Source organism: Rhineura floridana, chromosome 22 (assembly GCF_030035675.1).
Source record: "Rhineura floridana isolate rRhiFlo1 chromosome 22, rRhiFlo1.hap2, whole genome shotgun sequence".
Taxonomy (NCBI): domain Eukaryota; kingdom Metazoa; phylum Chordata; class Lepidosauria; order Squamata; family Rhineuridae; genus Rhineura; species Rhineura floridana.
In genome coordinates, this window is record NC_084501.1 from 11,602,544 (window position 1) to 11,628,587 (window position 26,044).

Consider the following 26,044-nt stretch of genomic DNA (forward strand, 5'->3'; position numbering starts at 1 on the left):
TTTCTGTGCTCCTTTTAAAATCAGCCCTTTATTCAGAACCATGAGGACTAGGAGCTTACTTTATGGGAAGGGCGGTAGCTCAGTGGTAGGCCGTCCGCTTTGCATGCAGAAGGTCCCGGGTTCAATCCCCGGCATCTCCAGGTACTGCTGGAAATGCCTCCTGCCTGAAACCTTGGAGAGCCACTGCCAGCCAGTGCAAACAGTACTGAGCTAGATGGACGAATGGCCTGACTCGGTATAAGGCAGCGTCTTCTGTTCATATTTCAATTTAATTTCCATGCTTTGAGGCAGGAGACATTCCCAGCCCTATCCAGTGATGTTGGGGATTGAACTTAGGAACTTCTGCATTCAGAGCAGATGTTCTCTCCCTGAGTTACGGCCTTCCCCCAAATTCAGAGTGACTTACAGGATGTCTGAGTGACATCAGATCCGTTGGGTCCCTGAAATTACATTTTAAATAGGCACCCATCTCGCCAGTCTGATTTTGGCATCGTCTATTTCGAGCAGATCCCCTTACACACAGAGAGATACTTCATTCAGGACTGGAATTAACACCCATCTCAGCCCTTCTGCAGTGACTTTGACACAGATCTTGAGAGCCCCTTTGACTGGAAGCAGTCTTGAGCTCATTTTACTTTAGAATTAAAAAAAATAAAAACACCAAAGGCTCAAAGCAGGTAACAGGAATCGCAAACAGACAAATTCACACTATCCTCAGTTCCATACTGCAGCCATAGACCACTCGCCCAGATCAGAAGTTCTTGCAACATTTTAGGTTTAGACTTTAAATAGGCAGCAATTCATAAAACGAAATGAAGTAATAGGTATTTCTTACAGCTTGAAATAATGTATTCCTCCCCTTTACATGAAACCATGGGAAACCATTTCTTTTATTCATTCAATTATCATTCTGGTACAGAGCACTACCACCCCCAGGACTCCTCCTGAGAGATCCTACACTTTGTATTTGCCATGCAGAGGGTTTAGCTGCAAAGTGAGCCCTGTGAGGTCAGAGCAATTGCTGCAAAATGTAGGTAAACAAAGGTGCTTTCTGACGCATAGTGAACTAAAACATTTCCTCTCCCAAAAAAATTCCTAAGTGGAGATTTCTATCACAGTCGGTAGCTGAATTTATTTGAAATTGTTTCTATATTATGCAATTAACTTTTTAATATATATAATTGCTTTAACTGCTTTTATGTATAGTTTTGATATATGTTCTTCATTGTACTGTGAAGTAGCATTGAGAGGCTTCACAGAATGCGATTCATAAATGAAATTATTATTATTATTAAAATAGTGTACATGCTGCCTTTTATTTCAAGAAGAAATAGCAAAGCGGTTTGAAAATAAATGCCAACAGCAAAATAATACATAAATAAACAGTCCTAACAGCAGCAGCAACATCGGAACCTTTTAAAAGAATCCCACAATAGTTTGACCCCTAGATGGCACTACAGACTTGAGCTCTTTATGACATTTTATCTGCTTCTTGAGATTTCAACTGCTCTTAGCAGGCCAAGGGATTAAAAAAATAAGTTTTAAAATAAATACGTAAATAAATTGCATCCCCTCCTTGTAGAGTAACATCTATGACAGTTGGACTTTTTGCACCCAAGAAAGATGGAGAATGTGAGAAGTTAAACAGAGCTTTGCAAACACAGACCTAGTTCTTTAACTACAACCTCAGCACCATCCTGCCATTTGCAGGCGACTCTTTGCAATGGCGTATTTTGTGTTTTGCTTTTGCTTTTACCTGCACTTCCAGGTTCCCACGAAGGTAGCACCTTTTCCACAAGTGGACGAAAGGCCCCGTGTGCAACGGCAGCAGGAGCAGCCCATCGTGGTGAAGGAGGCGGCGGCTGGGTTTGCACCTCAGAGACACATCTCGCTCTCCGGGGCCCTCTGGAGGCTGAGCGCGGCGGGAGCCCTTCTTAGAGAGGGACCCGTTTTTCCAAGGAAAGACGTGCGCTTGCAAAGAGAGGGAGCCCTTGGAGAGTAAGTACAGGTCCCGTTTCCCTGAAGGAGTGTTTTCTGTCTGGAGGAGGAAAGAAAGGCAAAAAGCTCAGGACGTAACATCAGAAGAGCCTGGCCGGTGGATCAGTCCAAAGGGATCCCATCTAGTCCAGCATCCTGTTCTCACAGTGGCCGACCAGAAGCCCCAATGGGGAACCGGCTAGCAGGGCCTGAGCGCAAGAACACTCAGGTGTGGAAAGAAGAGACAAACTGGCCCCTAACCTCTTAGGAAGAGGGTTCAACATTCACGTGTCTTTAAACCTCCTGCCCAATCCCTCCCCGACTCAGGCACCCACCTCCTCGACAATCTCCTGCAACTGAGCAGGGCTGCAGATGTGCCACCCAGCAAGCAGGTGCCGTAACGTGAGGAAGGGCCACAGCTCAGTGGGCAGAACACCTGCTTTGCGTGCAGAAGGTCCCAGGTTCAATCCTCAGCATCTCCAGGTACGGGGGGGGGAGAGAGAAGACCCCTGTCTGACCCCACAGAGAGCTGCTGCCAGGTAGACAATCCTGCACTAGATGGACCCCAAGGCAACATCCCGTGTTCCTATTTAATTTCCCCCTTTATTCAGAGCCACGAGGACTGGAATCTCAATTTTTTTTTAGGGGAAGGATCACTGCTCAGTGGAAGAGCATCTGCTTGGCATGCAGAAGGACCTGGGTTTAATCTCCATGGCGGGCTGGGGGAACGTCTCCGCCTGAAACCCTGGAGAGCCACAGCCAGGCAGCGCAGACAATCCTGAGCCAGGTGGACCAAGAGTCTGACTCGGTATCAGGGAGCTTCCTCTCTTCCTGTTTAAATCATCCCTTTCCTTGGAATCATGAGGACCGGCATCTTATAAAGGTGGCTTCCAGTACTCCTGGGAACCACACAGACCGAGCCAGGCAGGGGGGAAAGAGAGTTTTCAAAGGTATACAGAGGTTCTCTGGCTCTGAATCTGGTAGCCCAAGTTATGAACATGGCACTCAGGTTTCCCACACGCACCTTGTCCCTGTCTGGAGGCAGGAAGTTCCCATTTGGAGCACCCTCGCTGTTGCTGTTGGCGCTGCAGCATTTGTAGCAAGGGTTCCTGAACTGCTCTCTCTGCCGGGGGCTGTATCTGAAGGGCCAGTCCCAGATGGTGGGCAAGTGTGCCCCCACAGCTTCCTTGACCGGGTAGTCACCTTTCTCCAGAATCTCCAGGCAGAGGGTCTCTCGCCAGCCGTTTATCGGAGTGTAGAGTTGACTGAGAAAACGGTTCTGGAGACACAGAGAGACAGAGAGAGATGAACTGAGCCTTCCCCAGGTGCCGCCTCTTCTTCCACTTGCACAGATTTCATTGGCCAAGGAATTATCACAACAGCAACAACGGCCTACTTTACAGGGCTCTTTTGAGGATTCCCGAAGCTTTCCCTTCTTTCCAACCGAGGCTTTTAAACCAAATTGTTTTTATTTGGTCTCTGCCTTTTGTTCATCGGGTCCTGCTTTATTAATTCCTGCTTTATTAATTCTGTGTTATTTGGGGAGGTGGTGTGGCTTGTCGGTAACGCATCGGCTCTGTGGGCAGAGGTCGGCCACAGGTTCAGTCCACAGAGCCTCCAGGTGAAGAGCATCTCAGAGAGCAGGACAAGCAGGAAAATCCCGTTCAGGGACCCAATGATGGACTTGGTCCAACAATGTCTGGAGGACCACAGAGGTTCCTCATCCCTGGCCTAAACTCTAGGGCAGAGGTAGCCAAGATGGTGCCTTCCGGATGCTGCAGCCCAACAGCCACCCTGGCCAATAGTCAGGGATGCTGATGGAGTCCAGCATTCAGAGGGCACCACCGTGGCTGTCCCCACTCTATCAGCTCAGGTCGCCTTGCCTCTCCTTCCCAACGGGAGCCATAGCAGAGCTTGAGGAAGCCAGCGATTTTTGGTCCCAGCATTGCCTAGAGTATTGATTTATTTAGAGCCCCACCAACAGCCAAAAAAGCTTCCACAATGGCACACATATTAATATTATTATTATTATTATTATTATTATTATTATTATTATTATTATTAGATTTATATCCCACCCTTCCTCCTAGCAGGAGCCCAGGGCAGCAAACAAAAGCACTAAAAACATTAAAACATCATACAAGCAAACTAAAACACATTAAAACTAAGACATCTTCAAAAACATTACTTAAAAAAGCTATCAAAACATCTGATTAAAAACATTTTAAAAAATAAAGTTTAAGAGCATATTAAAAAGCAATTCCAACACAGATACAAACTGGGACAGGTCTCAACTTAAAAGGCTTGTTGAAAGAGGAAAGACATGCAATCCTTAAAAAAAACAGCCCCTGCCTGCAGTCTTACCATGTAAATAATAACACAACACACAAGGAAAGAGGATCACGGAGGGAAGAGGGGGGGAAAGCGAACCCAGGCACCGGTTCTTAAAAGAGTAGATCTCGTCGTGACCAGATGGCACAGAAACAGAGGAGGTGCCTGGCGGAGGGGGTCTTTTGGGCATAGCTGATGGGCAGAGGAGCCCCAATTCCCACCTTTCCCACAGAAGCAGCCTGACGTTAGGGCTGCGGCTGGGGGACAGCAGAGACCAGGCCGTTGTGCAGAGCCACCCCCCGCCACCGCAGCTCACCTGGCTCTTCCGGCCTCTCTCCCAGTGGCAGTTGAACAGGAAGGTGCTGCAGAAAGGCACATAGCTGCTGTCGTGCAGAGCCGCCAGGTAGGCCTCCGTGAACTGAAACGCCCAAGGGAACTGTCGCAGGAGCTGCCAGGTGCAATCTAGGAACAGCAGAAAGACCGGCGACTGCAAGAACAGGGCGAAAAGGAGAGAGGCAAAGCTCTGGAATGCTCCTGCTTTTTTCCCCCTACCCCAAGAGGAAATGTCTTCTTCTTCCTCCTCTTCCTCACCTTCTTTTTTTGGGGGGGACGTGAAATTTGACTGCAAAGCGGGCAAGTTTTAAAAGAGTGCCATGCCGTCAGTGCCGGATTTAGGCATAAGCTAAACAAGCTACAGCTTTTAGGGCCTCACAATCCGCAGGGGCCTCAAAAAATTACAGAATTTTTGGGGGGGGCTTTTAAAATTTTATGTGTACTGAATATAGATAGATAGATAGATAGATAGATAGATAGATAGATAGATAGATAGATAGATAGATAGATAGATAGATAGATATAGATAGATAGATATAGATAGATATAGATAGATAGATAGATAGATAGATAGATATAATATATATATATACGGTATATATATAGATATAATATATATATATACGGTATATATATAGATATAATTTATATATATACGGTATATATATATATATATTATGGTGTAATTTTTTAACAAAGGGCCTCCAAGCTTTATATAGCTTAGGGCCTCACCAAGTCTAAATCCGGCACCGCATGCCGTGCCAAACATTTCTCTCCTGGTGTCTTCTGGCCGTTCTCCACCCGTTTATGAGAGAAAATAAATTGCATTCAAACATTACTTGTTGTTTTTATTATTGTTACTCAGGAGGTTACTGAGTTAAATTTAGTTTATTTCTGTGTCAGTTTGTGTTATTGTGAACTGACACGTCACTTGGATATGGATTTCCCACTGGAACGATATTGTTTCTGTAACTGGCGGTGGGGGATTTTTAAAAGTATTTAATGAAGAGTTAATTTTTTAAAAAAAGAAAATTACAAAAGGGAAAAGAAAATGTTTGTAAAAGGTCTTGTGGCAGGGAGGGAAAGCTTTTGTGGTGTGCATCTTTCCAGGTGGTTGAGGGGCTGTTTGCAATGAGCACTCTTCTTTTCATTTTACAAATCATCTCTCTGGTGAGCTGCCCTCTTGCAGCCTACCTGGGTGCCTGGATTTCCTGAAAACCCCCATGAGGTCCTCAGCTGGTCTGTCCTGTCAACACAAAGACTTGGGGAAGCCGCTGTCTGTGCATCTGACCGCTGATGGCTGCTGCATTTTTTTAGTGGAATCTTTTTACTTTGAAAGAAGTCAATGCAGGATTGTTTTATCTAGTCAATGTTTTTAAGGTAAAAGGAAGGACAACCCTTAAAAACAAAACCAGGGACTGCACCGATCTCAGGCACTGAATAAGCAGCCCTCCCCGGCTTTCCGTGCTTCAAATAAAGCTCAGGGACAATGCCATGATGAGTCAGCATCTCCCATTGGGGCTTTTCCAGATCAGGAAGCGCAGGCAGCTGGGAAGGCTGCAGTGCGCTGGAGAAATGTTTAATGGACACAAAAATGCACACACAGGGAAGGGCCATAGCTCCGTGGCACAGCGTCTGCTTTGCATGCTGAAAGCCCCAGGTTCAATCCCCCACGGCATCTCCAGATAGGGCTAGGAGAGAATCCTGTCTGAAATCCTGGCGAGCTGCTGCCAGTCAGTGCAGACAATACTGAGCTAGATGGACTAGTGGTCTGATTTGGTATAAAGAAGCTCTCTATGTTCCCAGGTTCCTGCACCACCCACAGCCATCTCCCAGCTATAAGATAAGCCCAACCCTGTGCCCACCGACGTCTTAAAGAAACGCAGAGATAATTCTGAGAGAGAAGCAGAAAAATGCACGCCTCTTTCAAGGGGGAATTGGGGGGTCAGGATTCGGCACAGCAAAAGAGTCAGGCCATATTCACATTACGAAAATAACACCTCCCCAGTCTCCACTCCTTCCCTGCCTTTGCTTCTTTCCGAAAGCATTTCAGTTCCTTTGAAACGGCCCTCGCTGCCATTTCCTCTTTGGTCCCAAGGCACCTGACTTACCTCATCCCGGTCATTTTTCTGGAGCAAGTTGAGGCGCTGCAGGAAGGGGTGCCCAGCCGCCACCCACTCCCTCTGGACCAGGCTCTGGAAGCCGGGAATGGTTCTCGTGTGCGGATCCGACATGACTTGGACCAGAGAGGCCAGCAAACAATTCAGGTCCCTGTCATCTGACTCTGGAAGCGGAAGGAAAGGAAGGTGTGTGCGTGAGAGAGACATCCTCCATAGGGGAAAGTCCTATTGGAAACGGGTTGTTGAGATATTCAAACAGGACCGCAGTGGCAACAAGGTTTTATTTTCGTTTTGCTTACATCAGATTTTTCCTGGAAAGAATAAATCTGAATTAAATCTGGGGAAGGAACATGGGCTGGCATTACTATTGTTGTTCTTATTGTTATTTTCATTTATGAATCGCTTCCCATGAGACATCCCAAAACAATTTGCAGTGTTAACACATACAAAGCAGCTACCTATATCAAAACAGTTAGAACAATTGCATCCAAGCAATTACAGATCTTTTTTTAAAACCAGCACATACATAAAGCATGCATTTTTTAGGCCAGTGATGTCGGGTGGACCCGGTGACAAACTTGCATGCATGAGGACCACCCATCCCATAATAAACATCCAACTGAAACCACCCAGCTTTGGTGAGCATGCAAAGAGTGTGTCTTCAGTTAAGATGCAAAGGGATGCAACTCAGTTTCTGTGGGTTTTGTTTGTCCTGAATGCTGCTGTCACTTAGCGGAAACAACCCCCTGAACCGCTTCTGGCTTGCCAGGATGGAGATCTAGAGAGGGGTGTGTGTGTGTAAACCTCTAGCTTTTTCGTGGCTGGAATGTCATCTACTGGGCAAAGTTAAGAGTCACAATGTGTTGCTCCGCCCACTTTTGCCTCTAGCTCCGCCCCTTGGACGGTTGCCCATGAAGGAAGGTGGCCCTTGGGCTGAAACAGATTCCCGACCCCTAAGGTAGTTCATCCAAACCAGCTGTGGAGATCCCCAAATGTTAGATCTCTGGAGGCCACCTAGTTGCACCAGGACCCCACCAAGAAGCAACCAAAGACGCCAGCACTCCTTGGGGGGTGGGTAGGACCACCTTTGCAGCTGTTCCAAGGCGGGCAGGGGTCACCAGGGGCGGTCAAGCATCCTGCCATCCTGGGAAGAGTGTCCAGCTGGGGACATTACACGCGGCCCTTCTGCAGCAGAAACACAAGACAAAGGAGCTCACTCTACCTTGCAGGACGACGGAGCGACTCCTCTCAGCCAGCAGCATGGTGACTTCGCTGGCCTTCTTCAGGCACGCCCTGGAAGGGAGAAGGGAGGCCACTGCAATAACGTCAGCTCCTTTTATTTATTTATTTATCTATTATTTGGTTTATATCCCACCCTTTCTCCTGGCAGGAGCCCAGGATGGCAAACAAAAAGCACTAAAAACACTTTAAAAATCATAAAAACAGACTTTAACACACATTAAAACAAAACATCTTTTAAAACATTTCTTAAAAACAAAAGCTTTCCAAACATCTCCTAAGATTAAAAACATTTTTTAAAAGAAGGTTTAAAAAGATTTTTAAAAGCAATTCCAACACAGACGCAGACTGGGATAAGGTCTCCACTTAAAAGGCTTGTTGAAAGAGGGAGGTCTTCAATGGGCGCCAAAAAGATAACAGAGATGGCGCCTGTGTAATATTTAAGGGGAGGGAATTCCAAAAGGTTGGTGCCACCACACTAAAGGTCCGCTTCCTATGTCGTGTGGAACGGACCTCCTTATAGGATGGTATCTGCCAGAGGCCCTCACCTGCAGAGCGCAGTGATCAACTGGGTATTTAAAGGGTAAGACGGTCTTTCAGGTATGCTGGTCCCAAGGTGTGTAGGGCTTTGTGCATCAAAACTAGAACCTTGAACATGGCTCCTTGGGGTGGGGAAAGTCCGAACAACACTCAGCACCCTTAACAAATGACAGGTCCCAGGATATTTGGGGGGGTGGGGGAGAGCCACGAATTTTCAAAAAGTCCAATCTTCTGAAGAAAGCCGATTTGTTTTGCAAGAGCTTTAATCGCGCCGCCTGAATTTGCCGGGATGCGATTTGAGTCCCACCCGGAAACAGCCACAGTCTGGAAGCGCACACACCCGCCTGTCTCCGCTGCAGCAGGATTCCCCGAAATGAAGGCCAGAGAGGCCTGCCTCACCTCACGTGATCCAACCACCGTGTCCCTTCCAGGCCTGAGAGCCACTTCTCCTCGGAGGGGGAGGCAAAAGAATCTAGAAGGGGAGGCAAGAAGATACAACAGGGTTACCTTTGTTCACAAACAGCCCTTTAGGGGGGGAGAGGGGCAAAGGAGTATGCCTCAAGAACATAAGAGCCTGCTGGATCAGGCTAGTGGCCCATGTAGTCCAGCTTCCAATTGGAAGCCCACAAACAGGACTTGAGCACCGCAGCCATTTCCCCCTCCGGCAGCATCCATCAACTGGGATTATTCACGGGCATCCTGCCTCCCACAGTGGAGGTCAAACATAGCCATTGTGGCTAGCAGCCACCGATCGCCTCCTCCATGAATTTGTCTAACCCCCTTTTAACAATGCTTCTGTCTTTCGGCAAGCCTCATCCGCAGGGCTGAGAATAGAGCAAGCAGCTTCGCAGTCCCTGGGAACCAGCTGCGCCCTTCCTCCAAAAATAGGATCCCCGACAGAGTTGCTAGTTTCAAGGCAGCTGATGGGGGGAAAAAAATCTTGCTTTATTTTTATACTGATGCCTCATTTCTGGTCTCTGGAGGGCAGGATGATTCTCCTCCACCCTTTGAGTCATGCACAGCTCCTGAGAAGCATCAGGAACATCCACAGATGGATTTAGCATGCTGGATAGGATTGCCACGCAAACTTCACCAGGGAGAGAATTTGGGATGCTTTATACAGACGCTAAATAATCATATGAAGTATTTGAGTGTTCAGAGGACTTCACATCCATTTTTCCTTGCTGTATATCCTGACAACAATCTTGTGAGGTAGGACAGTGCAGATGGGGAGCGGGGGTCTAAGACAACCGTGTATTCTTGAGATTTGAACTGGAAACTTCCTGACCCGTCGCTCAGTTTCATAACTACTATCACCCATCAGCTCTCACAAGCAGGCTCTCCGCCCGATTTCCTAGCAGCTGATTGTGTTCTTAACAGACTCCATCAAAAAGCAACAAGGTGATAAGATTCAGCGTGTCAGCTGTGCCTGTGGGGTCAAATCCACAGCACCCCATTTGCACGTGCAAGCATCGCATGAGGCTTGCGCTCAGCGTGAAGAATCTGCACGGGTCTGAAGAAAACAGGTTTTGTTGGACGCTCAGGTCTATCTAGTCACCTTCTGTGGGTAATAACCAGACAGATTTGCTGACCTGGTCCGATTGGCTGACGATCTGGCGTTGGAAGAGCAGTTGTGGTCTCCTCTCCTTCCTCGGCTCATTCAGCACACTGTTTGCGGTTGGACCCCAGTGAGGGTCAAATCAATGGCCCGGATGAGGTCCCTGCTATCTCTACAGTTCTGTGAAGGTAATTCCCATGTCCCCAGTTCTCACAAGGCACACTGGAAGCTGCCTTGGATCCGTCTCGCCCAGTAGTATCGACACTGACAGGCAGCAGCTCTCCGGGGTTAAGAACGTAAGAAAAGTCTGCTGGATCAAGCCAACATCCTGCTCTCGCAGTGGCCAGCCAGGTTTCACAAAGGGGGACATTCCCAGCTCTTCCTGGAGATGCCACTGGGGACTGAACACGGGACCTTCTGCATGCAAAGGCTCTGGGCTCATAGTTCTAGTCCTCATCGTTCTTGATTTAAACAGGAACAGAGGAAGCTACCTTATACTGAGTCAGATGCTGGGTGCTTCTAGCTCAGCATTACCTACACTGACTGGCAGCAGCTCTCCAGACCAGGAGTCTTTTTTCCCAGCCCCACCTGGAGATGCTGCCATCGGGGGATTGAACCTGGGACCTTTTGCATGGAAAGCAGGGGCTCTGCCACTGAGCCACAGTGGCCCTTCCCACACTCAGGAGTGACGCACTTTTGAGATGGAAGCTCTGTGGCTAGTTCTCCTTCGCTCACCAGCAAGGCAGAGGCTCAAGTTCCAGAGCTTGGAGTAGGACTGCTGGATCTCAGGCGGGCTGGGAAGGTCAGCCGCTGCCTCCACTATCACACACTGGGAATGTCCAGCGAGCATCAGAGTTTCCACTGCCCTGCAGAGAGAAACGGGTGAGGGGATGAAGACGGCGCTCCAGCAAACTGGGCCTTCAAAACAAAGGTGGCGTGGTGCAGGTATTGAACAGCTAAAACCAAGCAGGGTTTGAGCCTAGCGGTGGCAGCTGCTGGTTCCACGTCAGGGAAATCTGCTCCAGGTTTTCGTCTGAGCTTTCAAGGAGCTGTCCGAGGTGCTGACTAAAACCCACCCCAGATTCCCGCACTGCCTCCACAGCCACCATTGGAGCCCCAGGCCACACCACGCTGCACACTTAAGCATAAGGGCGGGTAACAGCCACACAGCAGCCCTGCCGTGACCCCCAGGGAAAGAAGCCCATCTATAGTGGCTGGGAGGACATTGGGTTGTTATTATAACGTTTACATTGATATGCCTTTTTTCCTATTGTGTCGTGAGCCGCTTTGAGTGCATTCGTGCGGAAAAGCAGCATACAAATTGAATAAAATAAAATAAACACAAAATGAAAATAAAAATAAAAAAAAAATTTTTAAATAGTGGCAGAGGAGCCGCCTCATAACACCGTACCTCAAGTCTTCCTTCTCCGGGTCTGAATCGGCATGGAAGCTTGCCGCTCGGAGGAGATCACTGCCTCCCGGGTGATGCCAGCACAACCTCTGGCCAGAGAGAGACAGAAAAGAAAATCTTGGATTCCTTGCAACAGATTTTTGCGGACCTCAAAACCCAGACCCTCCCCTTTATTCTGTTTCTTCTCAGCAACTCTACCCTGGAAAAACCTTCCGTCTCTACTTTTAGAATAATGGCCCTTTTTTTAAAGCAGTGTTCTGATCTTACAAGATGCAGGGCAAGCATTGCCTGGAACTCTGCCCTCGAAAACAGAGGGCACTTTTGGGTTGGAATTCCATCACCCTCTGGCAAATTCAGGTTGTGCAATTAAGCATTTGGTGGTCTTGTGCAAGAAACCTGCTTCCCCCCTTCCCCAAAAGGATCTGACTTTTTGTGATAAGGAAAGCACCAGGGAACATGACGCAACATTCTCTAGCTTCCCCCCAAACAATTCGGAATGAATGCTCACTAAATAGCCAACATCGTCTAACCTCCCTGCAAAGAAATTGGGACGAATGCTCACTAAACAGGGCCTTTGGAAGGGCCTGCTGCCAGTGACCTCAGCTTCTACCACCTGAAGCAATCCCCTCACTCTACCCAATGGCAGGGCCGGCCCTGAGCAGGAGTTAAGGCACCAGAGGGTGAAGGAGGATGCATGCAATTCAAGACTCCCTCCTGGGTGCCTTACAGAGGTATATCATCGTTAGCTTTTTTGGAGAGTGGGAGGGATCCACTCATGTCTGTCTCTATCTGAGGAAGGGCTGCCCCCATTTCCCCCCTTCTCCCCCCCCCAAACAGACCAACACTCTCAGATCACTCACTGGGATGCGTCTTTCATTGAAATGCACAAAGGCTCTCTTCAGCTCGATGTCCAGAAATCGACCAGGGACCCAGAGGTATTTGGGGAGGCTGCGGAGAGGAGGCAAGGGGTTGGCGGTGAGCAAGGGCAGCTGCCATATCGAGTCAGGCCACTAGGGGTCCATCTAGCTGTGTATTGTCAACACTGACTGGCAGCAGCTCTCTAAGGTTTCAGATTATGAGTCTTTTCCCAGCCCCCCCCGGAGATGCAGTCGGAGAGCGTACCAGAACCCTTCTGCATGCCAAGCAGGTGCTCTGCCTCTGAGCTAGGACCCTGCCCCAAAGAATCCATTTAAGAAGGAGAGAGAGCGAGAGAGAGCAGGCAAGTCCCCAAATGGCATTTGTTCTCCATACAAAAACATCCTGCCCCTTGCACCACTTTCTTACGACAAGCAATTGCCCTCCTCCACTTTTGCCTTGTGCAGATTGGACTCTAAACCTCCGTCTTTATTTTGAAAGATAAAACAGGCGCACTGTCACCAGAGGCTCTCCAATAACAACCCTATCCCTGACCCTAACCCTAATAAAATTCCGAAGTTGCATTTTCCTCCCTGGGAATGCTATCAAAATGATGCTTGCGTTGGAGTGTCTGAGGGACACTTTATGCTGGACGTGAAACACTGGGTGGGTTTTCAACGTTCATTTATTTACTTATTGAGGCACAGCAGAAGCACAGCGAGGAACAGGAGGGTGTTTGCCTTCATTAATTTAATTCCATGTCCTCCTGCCTGGTTCCAGCGCAGGCAAGAATGTGTGTTTAACACACACACACAAATACGCACGCATATCCCCACAAATATAAAAATCTGAAACACAGGAAATTTACAACAGCCTTCGACAAGCCTAACCCAAACCATCAAACGCCTTGACAAATGGGAAGGTGCATCAGATTTGCAAAAGCATTCTCCTGGCCCGGGATCTAGGAACAAGAGGACCCGCCTGAATGTTAAGTCAGCCTCTGTAGCTCAGCATTGTCTACACTGACTGGCAGCAGCACTTCAGGCAGGAGTCTTTTTTCCTAGACCCAACTGAAGGCACCAGGAATTGAACTAGCGGCTTCTGCGTACTAAGCGTGTGCTCTGCCACTCAGCTATGGGCCCTTTCCCTAAAAATAAAGCAAGATTCTAGTCCTCATGGTGCTGAAAAAAAGCACCGATTTAAATGGGAACACAGGAAGCTGCCTTATACGGAGTCATACCCTTGGGGCCCATCTACCTCAGCATTGCCTACTCTGACTGGCAGCAGCTCTCCAGGGTTTCAGATAAGGAGTCTCTCCCATACTGAGTTGATGGATCAATGATCTGACTCATAAGGCAGCTGCCTAAGTTTCTCTGTGCCTGTCAAGACAATAGTCATCCCCTGCTGGTGCAGCTGGCATTCGGGGTAGACTCTCTCTGAACATGGAGGCTCCACTTGTAATTATCACGGCTAATGAGTGAAATAGGAGCCCTATTGGACCAGAATGAAAACGCCAATCTAGTCCAGCCTTCCCCAAACTGATGCTGTCCAGATGTCGTTGGACTATAGCTCCCATCATCCCTGACCACTGTCCATGCTGGCCAATCAAAGTTGCAGCTCAAGCCAGCTCCATCAGCCTTCCTTCTTACTTATTTATTTATGTATTTACAGGCAGCTTACAACATACAAAGGCATTTTAAAAAATTAAAAATAATAAAGATATCATTAAAAACAATAATAAAAAGCATCAGTAATACCGCATTGGCTAGGGTGGGGTGGGGGGAAATGATGTTAAAAGGCCTGTCTAAAAAGTTAGGTTTCTGAAGATGCCTGAAAGAAAGGAGGGAGGGTTCCTTCCAAACCTCTACTGGCAGGGAGTTCCGCAGGGCAGGCGCTGCCGCACTAAAGGCTCCGTCCCTGGTGGAGGCCAAGCGAACCTCAGGGGCCATGTGGGGAACCATCAAGAGAGTTCCATCAGAAGATCTCCGTGACCGAGGTGGAACATAGGGGGTCAGGCGGGCCAGAAGGCACTTGGGGCCCAAGTTGTGGAGGGCTTTGTGAATTAACACCAGCATCTCAAACCTGGCCTGGTCACAGACTGGCAACCAGTGCAGCTCGTTCAGCAGCGGGGTCACCGGTTGCCCGTCATCTGCCCCTTGTCCCCCTCCCCCAGAGAGTCAACCAACCAGCCAGACTCTACCTGGTGGCCATGTCAAAGCGCTCGTTGACTGGGCTGACCCGCCAGCCAGCCGCCCCGAGGCGCTTCAGCTCCGCCTCCCAGTCCGTGAGGGTCTCGAACAAGAGGGTCGGGGACCCCTCCTCCTCCCGAAGCGGTTGGCCGTTCCCTGGAGCAGCGAGAGGGACGTGTTGGATCAGCAGCAGACCTCAGAGCCATAGGTTCCCCCTCCCTCTCCCCCTCGGCTCAGCTCGCGGGTGGGTTGGCTCACCCAAGTTCTTCAGTGCTGCCTGCTTGTAGGAGCTGTCCGTGGTGCTGCTCTCCTGAGCCTGAGCGATGGCCACCGAGACCTGGGAAGGCGGCATGGGGAAAGGGTCAGGCACATCAGGGGTGGGGAACCTTTTTCCAGCTCGAGGGGCCACATTCCTTGCTGGGCAACCTTCGGGGGGGCCACATGCCAGTGGTGGGTGGGGCCAGAGGCAAAACTGGGCAGAGCAGGAAATGCTTTCCCTTTGCACGGTAGGCTAGTTTCTACACACCCTCACACACACCTCTCTCTCCATCCAGGCAAGCAGGAGACCTGGTCAGAGTTCAAGGACACATTCAGCCGGGTGCACAGCAGAGCCAGTGAGGGATGTGGCCTGGTGGGGCTAGGGATGGGGCTTGGAGGGAATCCCAAGGGCCAAATAAAGCGGCCTGGGGGCTTGAGGTTCTTCCACTGCTGAATAACCGGGGGGGGGGGGCAGCTTCCACATGGTAGTTGATTGTGGCCTCAGCACTACTCATTCATGCAAGGTTTTTGCAGTGCAAATGGCAGGAATAAAAACCATAATCAATTACGTACCATTTTCGAAAGCAACCACCACAGCAAATACCAATCATTTTCCCTGGATTGATTTCCATTCCGGACATGGGACAAATGGAGCAAAACTCGGCCATTTCTTCTCCTGTCCTCTACCCTTCCCGCTGCTACCCTTATCCTGCCCGATCCCAGGACACATTACTGTCTCCCTCTCGCTCTCTCTGCTGCTGAATTCCAAGTCTCCCCCTACAACTCACCCTGAAGGCCTGAGGCTCTAAGCCACTCTCGTGGAAATGGAACCGTAGCACCCGGAAATCCCGGCAGTAGATGATCAGCTCCTCCGGGATGAACTTCAAGGTGGAGGAACGGGTCAGCACCTTCGCCTTCGTAAAGCTGTTCACTTGGGGGTAAAAGCGAGAGAAGCCACACTTATGGCGGGGAACACAGGCTCCTTCTAGGAGGAAGGGCGGGATATTAATTTAATAAATAAATAAAATAAAACGTCGTTGGAAGGACCTGAAAAGTGACTTGTGGCAAGGGCAGGTTTACAGCATTTACAGCGAGATGACAGGTCTCTGCCCCGAGGAGGTTACAATCAAGAACTAGACACAGGGCAGGCCACAGGAGGAGGGAAGGGAAATGGAGCCCACTCACTGAGCCAGCCCTCTCTCCTTACCGGCCAGCAGCTTCCCGATACACGGAAGAGCCACATCGTAGTCGGCGTGCATGAAAGGGCGGCAGGCACAGTCCTGGAGAGGGGGAAGGAGATTGCTCTTAGACAAGTTTAAGGGCGCTGACTTATTTCTGGTGATTTTTCTCGCCCTGAAATTGCCCAGGCGGTCCGCTTCAGCTGCCTGCCATTTGTACCGTGAAACAGCACCCAGTCTAAGAGGAGAACTGCAGGTTGCAGGGCTCACAACATAATAGCTACGTTTTAAAAATGTGTCGCAGCTTTAGGGAAGGGTTGTAGCTCAGTGTATAGAGCACCTGGTTTGAATGCAGACGGTCCCAGGTTCAGTCCCCAACAGCATCTCCAGGTAGGGCTGGAATGTCCCCTGTCTGAAACCATGGAGAGCCGCTGCCAGTCAGTGAAGACAGTACTGAGCTAGATGGACCAATCACCTGACTCTGTATAAGGCAGCTTCCTATTTAAAGCAACCCTTTATTCAGAACAATGAGGACTAGAATCTTACTTAAGTTTTAGGGAAAGAGTCACAGCTCAGAGGTAGAGTATCTGCTTTGCAGGCAGAAGGTCCCAGGTTCAATCCCCAAAGGCATCTCCAGGGAGGGCTGGGAAAGACTCCTGCCTGAAACCATAGAGGGCTGCTGCCAGTCAGTGCTGATAAATGGACTAACAGCCTCACTCAGTTTAAGGTAACCTCCTATGTTCACAGAGAGGGTCCAGGTTGCAGAAAGCGACGAGGCATTCCAGGTGATGCCAATTGGGATTTGCACTGACTCCAAAGACCCCTGCTACCTGCTTCTGACCTGGAAATATCATACCATAGCGCCCACGAGGCAGCAGCCCACTGGCAAACCCACCTCAGTGTTTGGAGACGGGTCTGGTAAGAAAGCCACTCTCAGGTTAGTGCAATAGAGGGTGCCTGGGATATATCTTCCTCCGCCATCTCGGGAAGAGACACTCTTCCGTACATGAGCTGCCTCTTCATGGATGTATTCGCCTGCAGGAAACAATTAACTAACAATGAAGAGGGGCAGGAGACACTGCAACGGGAGGTTGCACAGGAAGCTTTACTCAACTGCTGCTGGAGGGGAAAAGAAGAGAGGGGAAGCCTCATGATTTCCCCCCCTCCCTTCCCCCCTCACCCTTTTATTCCTGTGTACCTAGAGAAGGGATTCCCCAATTGTTCTGGAATGGGGGCACATCAAAAAATCTATAAGAATTATTATTGTGGGCATCAGAAAATACCCATTTCACAGAAGAAAAACTTGTGATGCTCGGAATGCCCCCCCCCAAAAAAAACCTAGGCACAGAGAGAGAACAAATGAAACAGGCAAAAAACAACAACCAGGTAACACCTCCAAAAGGAGGCAACCCCTCCAAATAAAGAACAAGCCCCCCCCCAAAAAATATTTTTTAAACAATTTGAAACTCTAGGAGGGGCTGGGGGTACCTTGGTGGGTGTCAATGAGGGGTGTGTGAGGATGCCACGGTGTCCACACACATCATGTGGGCGACCTCCCCTGTCTCTCCTTCTGCCTCGTTCCTGGACACTGTTCACCTGGCCAGATTTGCAATCACCATGCAACCCATTTCACATGCACCCAGTGTTTGCCCTCTAATGCACTTGCAGTCCGCAGCTGATCAGGCAAGGACGGCATGGCTACCTTACTGAAAGCAAAGTCCAGCTTCAGAGACACCAAGTCTGCTCGCTTGTTCTGCAGGCTCCACTCTAGTTAACCATTTGCCAAAGGGACACTCACGTCCCCGTCCTTTCCAAACGTGCCTCTCGCCTCCAAGCCTTCATAGAATAACATAGAATTAAAGAGTTGGAAGGGGCCTTGTAGGCCATCGAGTCCAACCCCCTGCTCACAGCAGGAAGTCCACAGCTAGAGCATCTCCCGCAGAAGCATGTGGCAGACAAAAACAATGTTCCCCTTCCTCCTCCCTTAAAACTTTTGCATACAGGAAAAATGAAGCCATATGCCTGGAGAGCCGTTGTGCAACAGGTTTCATCATCTCCTGAAGAATCAGGGAATCAGACAGGCAAGGGTATTTTGACACAGGGCACACTGTTGCCGGTGGAAGAGTCTGCCCACGGCACTCCCATCAGTCTTGGGTACCCAAGCAATATTTGCTCTTCAGTGCATGTTAACAAGCACCATTCTCCCTGCCGCACGGTTGGTTTGCTTGGCTGCATATCAAGAAAAATAGCTGCTCTGCACACACACACTCACATACACACAGGGGGCCTGTTCCTGCCTGCCAGGAAGCCTCTCTGGATTACAGACAGAGTTCCTAGTTCCAGTTTAACGACAACCCTCACCACGTGAATTGAGCATCATGCACAGAACTGGCCTGGGACATCTCCTCCCGCACAAGTCCGTGAGAAGAACTTCCAGGCGGTCGCTATTTTTGTGGGTGGGATTCATGTGCATCCTGGCAAATTCAGGTTGCACAACTAAAGTGGATTTGGTGCTCTTTCGCAACACCCCACCCCTGAAAACCAGGACTTTTTGTGATAATGGAAGTGACTGGAAAGCGTGGGGTAGTCCAAAAATCTCCCCAACAAACAAATGAGAATGAATGTTCCCTAAACACTCGATTATGCGGTCTTGCCTCCCTGCAAACTTTGTGCAAAGAAATCAGGATGCTCAATAAGTAGGTCATCTGGAGGGGCCTCCACTTTATGTAGATCTTCATCTTACCACTGAAGTCTAAAGAGTTCAGTGGCCCAAAATGCACCGTTGCACGGAGCTGTCTTTTGCATAAATAGCCCTCCAGCACCAACAGCAGCAATTGTAAATCTTCAGCCCTTCAGGGTATCTCCTAACATTGCCACTATTTTTCCCCCCCAAAACAACCAATTACAACCAAATAATACCTGTTTGCGCTAATATACGTTTCAACTTGTTTTGCGTGCCTGCAGAAGCACAGTTGGAAGCCAGAAGAAAATTTCCCAATAAGATTCGTCAAGCTGGAAGAATTGCAACACTCAAACTCTCCCAGAACGACAAAATGCACTTCACCATTCAAGCTGCAGTCGGATAAACCATTTCCTCCCTGCCCCCACCCAAAAAAAGGAATTGGAAATTATAATTCATCAGTAGGAGTTTGACAAAGAGTATTTGTTGAAACAGATGTGTTATCAGTGATCTGTAGTATTTATTGCTTTTTTGTATACAGTCGAAAACTCATATTAGTACTATTCAAGAACCTAAGAAGAGGCCCGGCTGCTGGGTCAGGCCAAAGGCGGATGATCATCTAGTCCACCCTCCTGTTCTCACAGTGGCCAACCAGGTGCCCCAAAGGGAGTCCCAAAAGCAGAATCCAAGTGCAACTGCCCATCTACCCCAGCTGGTATTATTCAGAGGTGTAAGGCCTCCAACAGTGGAGGCAGAACATAGTCATTGTGGCTAGTAGCCACTGATAGCCTCCTCCTCCTCCATGAATCTGTCTAATCCTCTTTTAAAGCCATCCAGGTTGGTGGCCATCCAGTCCAACCCCCTGCTCATTGCAGGAATCCAAATCAAAGCATTCCCGACAGATGCCTGTCCAGCTGCCTCTTGAAGGCCTCCAGTATCGGAGAGCCCACCACCTCCTGAGGTCATTGGTTCCATTGTCATATGTCTCTAATAGTTAGGAAGTTTTTCCTGATGTCCAGTCGAAATCTGGCTTCCTGCAACTTGAGCCCATTATTCCATGTCCTGCACTCTGGGACGATCGGGAAGAGATCCCAGCCCTCCTCTGTGTGGCAACCTTTCATGTACATGAAGAGTGCTATCATAGCCTCTTAGCCTCAGAACTCCTTTTGGCGCCAGCCAGGGAGACAAGATGAATGGGAGACAGGCCCATTTTCAACATCCCCCTTTGGCCTCAACACAAAACTGTACAGAAGAGGAGCAAACCCTGCCTGTTTATTAAATGAGCTTTTATGAGTCTGCTGCCTTTGGGTGCATCCTCAAAACAACCCCGCAGGGAATATCCCAGGCTGTGCAAGCAGCATTTTAAGCAGTTTTCATTTTAAAACAGGCTGTAGGTTGAATCAGGATTTTCATTTCCTGTTTGGGTTGATTGGCTTTCCAATGCAAGAATGTCTGTGTTATCAGCAAACTGTTTTTTGTGTTGGTTTCGTTTTGGGGTGTTTTCTTTTTTTGAACAGCTGCTGCTAATAATGCAATTAAAGCAGAGTACTTTAATTCACTTTAATTGCACAATGCTAAACTCGTGCTTCAATCCCTCCCACAAAATAGGGAGAGTCTGGAGGCCTAGTTAGGAGCCAAATAAACAGACATTGGCATGCAATGGCAGACTGAATACATAAAAGCGTGTGTGAGAATCTCCAGCCCTACTGCTGTTGTGGAAGAGATTCCTGTGGTGGAGCTGGATTAGGGATGAGGTGGGGGAGCCCCCCACAAATCCTGAACGTGACTGTAAGTCCAAGGAACGCAGGGGAAGCAAAGCTTCACTGCTGCGGGCAACAAACATCCTGTCACTCTAAGTGGGCTGTGAAAAGGGTTAATTCTACCCAATTCTACCACTCCGTGGGGGCTAAAGGAAAATAGCTTACCTACGAACGTGAGAAGAGCCTGCTGGATCAAGCCGGCGGCCCATCTAGTCCAGCATCAAATTCTCACATTGGCCAGCCCTATGCCACTTCTGGGAAGCCTGCGAACCGGACCCGAGTGCGAGAGCATACTCCCGTCCGGCCGTTTCCAGCCACTGGTATTCAGAGGAGGCAGAGCATAGCCATAGTGGATAGGAGGCTTTTGTAGCGTTATTACCCTCCATCAATTTGTGTTTTTAAATTGTTTTAAATTTTTAAATTGTGTTTTACATTGTTTTTAAAAGATGTGTTTTAAATTTGTATATTTGTTTCAATGTTTTTAGTTACTGTAAACCGTCCAGAGAGCTTCGGCTATGGGGCGGTATATAAATACAATAAATAAATAAAATTGTCCAATCCTCTTTTAAAACCATTCCATTCATGTTCATGTTTCTTTAGGCATGACTTGTTTCCTTAAAGATGGACACACACACCCCTCTCTCTACCCCACTCCCAGTATCAACCCATTTCTCAGTACCCTATTTTGGCATATCTTGTCTGTCTTTTACATTAAATTGTATTTAAGAACACCAAAAGAGCCCGGCTGCTGGATCAGGCCCAAGGGGGGCCCCATCTAGTCCAGGTTCCTGTCCTCACAGTAGCCAACCAGTTGCCTATTATGGGAAGCCCAAAAGGAGGGCCTGAGCACAACAGCAACTCTCCCATCCTGCGGTTTCCGGCAACTGGTATTCAGAAGCGTATTGCCGCTGACAGTGGAGGGCGAACACAGCCATCGGGGTCAGCAGTCATTCAGTCCTCAAATGAAATTGTATTTCAATGTCGTTTCACGCGCCGGGATTGCACAAGGAAGGGAGAGCGGGTTAGAAGTAATCAAAATAAAATGAAGTACCTGGAATGCACTGGAGAGCGTGGCGGGTTTTAGTCGTCTCCTCACTCATGTTGGGGGACTTTGGACCCTTCGGCTACAGGGAAAGAAGAGAGGCAGGTGGATGGATGCAATGATATCACAGCTCTCGCTGGAAAGGGCTGTACTGTTAGGGGGACCTTTGATTGGACACAACAGCAACAACATTGCATCCTGATATCCTTAAGTAGCACCTGAGAGAAAGAGATATGCTGACAGCTCCCAGGGCTCGGCGGCAATGTCTTCTCCAAAGGAAGAGGCTTACCATTGGTTTTGCAAAATGCACAGTTTTGCATTCTGGGCATTATTTCCTTTTTCTGCCCCAAGGCCTGTTTTCTACAGCCTGCTGTCGAGGTTGGTGGTTGACATGAGTCCTGAAAGCACTGCACTGGCTGCCAGAGAGTTACTGAGCCCAATTCAAGGTGTTAGTACTAGCAGGAACTGCCTTCAAGTCATTTCCGACTTACAGCAACCCTACGAATAGGGTTTTCATAGTAAACAGTATTCAGAGGGGCTTCACCATTGCCTTCCTCTGAGGCTGAGAGGCAGTGGATGGCCCAAGGTCACCCAGTGAGCTTCATGGCTGTGTAGGGATTCAAACCCAGGTCTCCCAGGTCATAGTCCAGCACCTTAACCACACCACACTGGCTCTCTAGTCTAGGATACAAAGCCCTAAATGGTGTGGGACCCAAGTATCTAAAAGACCACCTTCCCCCGTATCAACCATCTTGGACTCTGCAATTGGCGGTGAGGCCTTGCTGCTGGTGTCACCAGCGGGGGATGCCCCGTGACAGGGCCTTTTCAGCGGTGGCTCCCCATTGGTGGAACGTCCTCCCCGGTGAGATGCATCTGTCTCCCTCATTGTTGACCTTCAGGAGGAATTTTAAAACATTCCTATTTACGCAGGCGTTTGACGGCTGAAACATACTGTTCCTGGCAACCCTGAGATCACCGCTGTAGAGCATTTTTAGATTTCTTTTTTACTGTTGCTGTTTTTATAATTTTTTAAAAAATTGTTTTATTATTGATATGTTTGCTGCCCTTGGCCTTTTTGGGTGGAAGGATGGGATATACATTGAATTCTTCTTCGTCTTCTTCTTCATCATCAGATAGTGTTTGTACTTTTACAAATATTTGTAATTTTTATTGAAAGCTGTTGTTGCTTTTTAATAATGTTAGCATCTTGTTATTTAATTTTTGTAAATTGTACTGTTTTTATTGATATGTATTTTTACATTTGTGTTTATTTTTTGTAAGCCGCCTTGAGGGCCTTTTGGCCAAGAGGCAGCATAGAAAGAAACCATTATCAATAATAATAATAATAATAATAATAATAGTGAACCACGACAGGTTACTTGTGGCTAGACTGTGGAGCCTGCTGAATACGAAGGGAGAAGAATACAGTCTCTCGTATGCAACAGTGAAGGGCCTTTCACTCAGTGGAAAAGCACTTGCTTTGCATGCTGAAGAGCACCGCACTCCAGTTAGTCAAAGGCTCTCAGGTGACAGGAAAGATGTTATTCAGGCCCCCAGCCTCAGAGAGCTGCTGCTAGCCACAGGCGATCACATTGGGCTGGGCAGACCAAAAGCTGGTCTCAGTCAAAGGCAGCTTTACATGTTTTGCTCTGCCACAAAAGCTCACAGACCAGCATTCCCACCGTCACTGCACACTTTAGGGAAGAGGTTTGTGCAAAGCAAAATACTGCCTGGCATTCATTGCTAGTCCTACTCAGAGGAGACCCACTGAAGTTAACTGACATGATGACTAACTTGGTTTCCTGCATTTCCGTGAGTAGAACTCGGTTGGACGGGACTTGCTCATTCCTCTCTCCCTGTGCAGAGCAAGAGGTTGTGCAGGAAGCTCACTTGCTATGGGCACCAGATGCCTGACAAACTGTCTGTGAGTATGTGTTTAAAATTCCTGCCAGAAATTATGATTATAGCCTCTGCTCCTGATCACAGTTTTATATCAACCTTCTCCCACAGATGTGAGAACAGCATGGCGTCTTCATCCTTTTCTCAGACACCTTCTACACAGGCATCTCAAGGCGATGTACAATGAAACATCCAAAAACAGTTAAAAAACACAAAAAGCAGCACATACGTTTAAAAACAAAACAGACACTGGCGGCAAAGCCATTCATCCAGCTGGGAAAGCTGGTTGGAACAGAAATGTCTTCAATTTCCAGAAAGTGGCTCTCCAGGATGTCAGAGAGGGGTCCCTCACAACCCCAACCCTCGAGATGGAGCAGGGATTGAACCTGGGACCTTCTGAGGGCCCTACAACAGAGCAACAGTCCTTGCCCTAAATAAAGTAAGGTTCCGGTCCTCATGATCCTGGATTTCTGCAGTAATATAGAGAGCTGCCTTATACTGAGACAGGCCCTTCGGTCCATCTAGTTCAGCATCATCTACACTGACTGGCCGCAGCTCTCAAGAGTTTCACAAACGGGACATTCTCAGCCCTCCCTGGAGATGCCATCAGGATTGGACCTGGGACCACTTGCATGGAAAGCAGGGGTTTGTCTGTATCACTGAGGTACAGCTCTTTGGCTTGGATTATCCTACAAGTGTCTTGGCTTCCTTGGCGCATTTTTTCTTTCTCGGTTTGGAAAACATTGTTTGATTATGCAAAAAATGCAGGAGGGGAGAGAGAGAGAGAGAGAGAGAAGCCAGGAAGAAACTTAGACCTAACTGAGAAATACATTTCATTTGAAGAAAGGAGAGTATGCATAAGCTGCTTTGAAAAACATTCGTTCAGGGTGTGTCCCTTTGGGCAAGGATCAGAGCCCCAGTCTCCAACCTGCTTTTTCCTGGCATTGCACTCCCGAGGAGACTGCGTCGCTCCTCTTGAGCAAGCAGTTCGAAGTCTGCAGCCGGGTCATTTGCTAGAGTAATGGAATGAAGTGCTCAGGCCAACCCTGGGTTTCCTAGCTACCAATTCCAGAGCCAAGACAGGCAGAGAGGGAGGGTTGTTTTTGTTTAAAGGAAGAAGAAAAAAGCTTTTTTGAAAGTTTGTGAATCATTAATGGGAAAGCTGCCCCACTGAAGCACTCAGTGGCCGAGTACATCATGTACCGCGAAAAACACCCACTTCTAAAATTATAGCCACTTTAAAAAAGGAAAGAGCTCCATCTTTGGAAATGGAGGGTAAACAAACGTAAACGTCTGGGTTCCAGGGTGGGGAAAACTTCTCCACAAATGGTGTGTGTGTGCAGGTTTAAAGCCAAGCAATATTTTCAGCCTGTCAAAAGGAAAAGGGGAGCGAGAAAAGCCCCAAGCAATTGGATGTTGGTAGTTAAAAAAAAAAAATTAAACACAGATTAAATATTATTTCCAAATATTTCAGTGTTGTGGCTGCTTGACAGGGTTAACACCCAGTGTTATCACCAGTTATTTCTAAGAGACAGAAAGGACCAGAAAGAAGTCCCCCTGTCCAAAAGCACCAGACTTCTTTAGGAAGGCTCTTGGGTAGGCCAGCCTTTGCCAACCTGGTACACTCCTGATGTTTTTTTTTAATGCCTTTTAAAAGGCTTCTCTGTGCTCACACACTAAAGCATCAAACCTCATTTCCTATGCGTCCAAAAACCCCCACAAAAAGCACTTCACCCCACCTCACCCCACCTTTGGAAATACACACAGTATACATGCCCCCCCCCATCGTTTGCAGCCTGGCCAGGGCAACCCAATCCACTTACCCCTGTATCCTGAAGGTGCGGTTGCTTAATTTTAAAAGAAGTCTTGGACATGGAGAGCATTGCGGCGTCTCTTCGCGCCCCATAAAAAGGGGGGATCTTGGTCCTTTTAAAGGAGGGAGGACCTTAAAAGAGCATGCACCAGGTGGGGGATGGGGTCTAGCTAGATTAAGGACAGTCCTAAGATTCAGAGCCTTCTCTCTGCTGGCTGGTCCTTGTTCGGTCGGTGCAGGACGGGGCCGTTTTGCGAGCCGAGAAGAGCTTTTGGCGGGGGGGGGGCGGGGATCCAGAGGGGATGGAGGCGAAACAGCCCCCCAACACACGCATACACCCTTCCCAGGCTCTGAGTCGCAGCCCCTCCGGAAGAGGGATCCGGCTGGTGGAGGCGAGGAGTGGCGCCTGCCCTACCCGCTGCTGCAATGCGCTTGGGGGGGGAGTTTAATCTCTCCTTCCCTTTCCTCTCTCGCGGCTGCTGCTGCTTTGATGGGGATGAGGCTGGTCCTGGTGAAATTGACACCCTCCTGGAGAGCAGCGGGGCGGGTGAAAGTGACACGCCGCCCGCCGCTGGCTGGCTGGGAAGCTCCAGGAACAGCAGGGCAGCCCCACGTGGTTGCTTTAAAGGAGAAGCCCCCCCCCATTTCTCTCTCTCCCCTTCAGCGGCCAGACAAGGGCTGCCCGCGAGCCTCTCTCGATTGCTCCCGAGAAAGCCCCCAGTCAAGAAAGGAAAGCTTGCTTGGCCAGAGTGGGGGGCAGCCCCCCTAGAACCAGGGAGGTTGTAGTCTAGCCAGGGCTGGTCCTACCGTTAGGCCAAGGGCAGGGGACCTCTTTTTGTCAGCCGAAGGGCTACATTCGCA

General features: G+C 48.7%; 1 protein-coding gene across 3 annotated transcripts in view; it reads right to left on the reverse strand.

Moving 5' to 3' along the window:
- MTMR11 (myotubularin related protein 11) overlaps positions 1-25,706 on the reverse strand; it is a 30,203-nt gene extending 4,497 nt beyond the window's left edge. Inside the window, exons 1-16 of one of the 3 annotated variants that reach the window (XM_061605891.1) lie at positions 25,194-25,706; positions 21,481-21,553; positions 16,885-17,024; positions 16,019-16,091; positions 15,600-15,742; positions 14,812-14,890; positions 14,565-14,709; positions 12,370-12,457; positions 11,510-11,598; positions 10,834-10,964; positions 8,940-9,012; positions 7,984-8,054; positions 6,753-6,925; positions 4,625-4,795; positions 3,002-3,256; positions 1,757-2,038 (exon numbers count right to left, since the gene is read on the reverse strand). In XM_061605891.1, the coding sequence (XP_061461875.1) occupies positions 1,757-2,038; positions 3,002-3,256; positions 4,625-4,795; positions 6,753-6,925; positions 7,984-8,054; positions 8,940-9,012; positions 10,834-10,964; positions 11,510-11,598; positions 12,370-12,457; positions 14,565-14,709; positions 14,812-14,890; positions 15,600-15,742; positions 16,019-16,091; positions 16,885-17,024; positions 21,481-21,553; positions 25,194-25,253 (2,046 nt within the window). In that variant the 5' untranslated portion in view covers positions 25,254-25,706. Of the gene's footprint in view, positions 1-1,756; positions 2,039-3,001; positions 3,257-4,624; positions 4,796-6,752; positions 6,926-7,983; positions 8,055-8,939; positions 9,013-10,833; positions 10,965-11,509; positions 11,599-12,369; positions 12,458-14,564; positions 14,710-14,811; positions 14,891-15,599; positions 15,743-16,018; positions 16,092-16,884; positions 17,025-17,477; positions 17,677-21,480; positions 21,554-24,298; positions 24,375-25,193 lie in introns of those variants that run through there. The other 2 variants (XM_061605892.1, XM_061605893.1) reach the window with 2 other exon arrangements.
- Between the last annotated feature and the right edge of the window lie 338 nt (positions 25,707-26,044).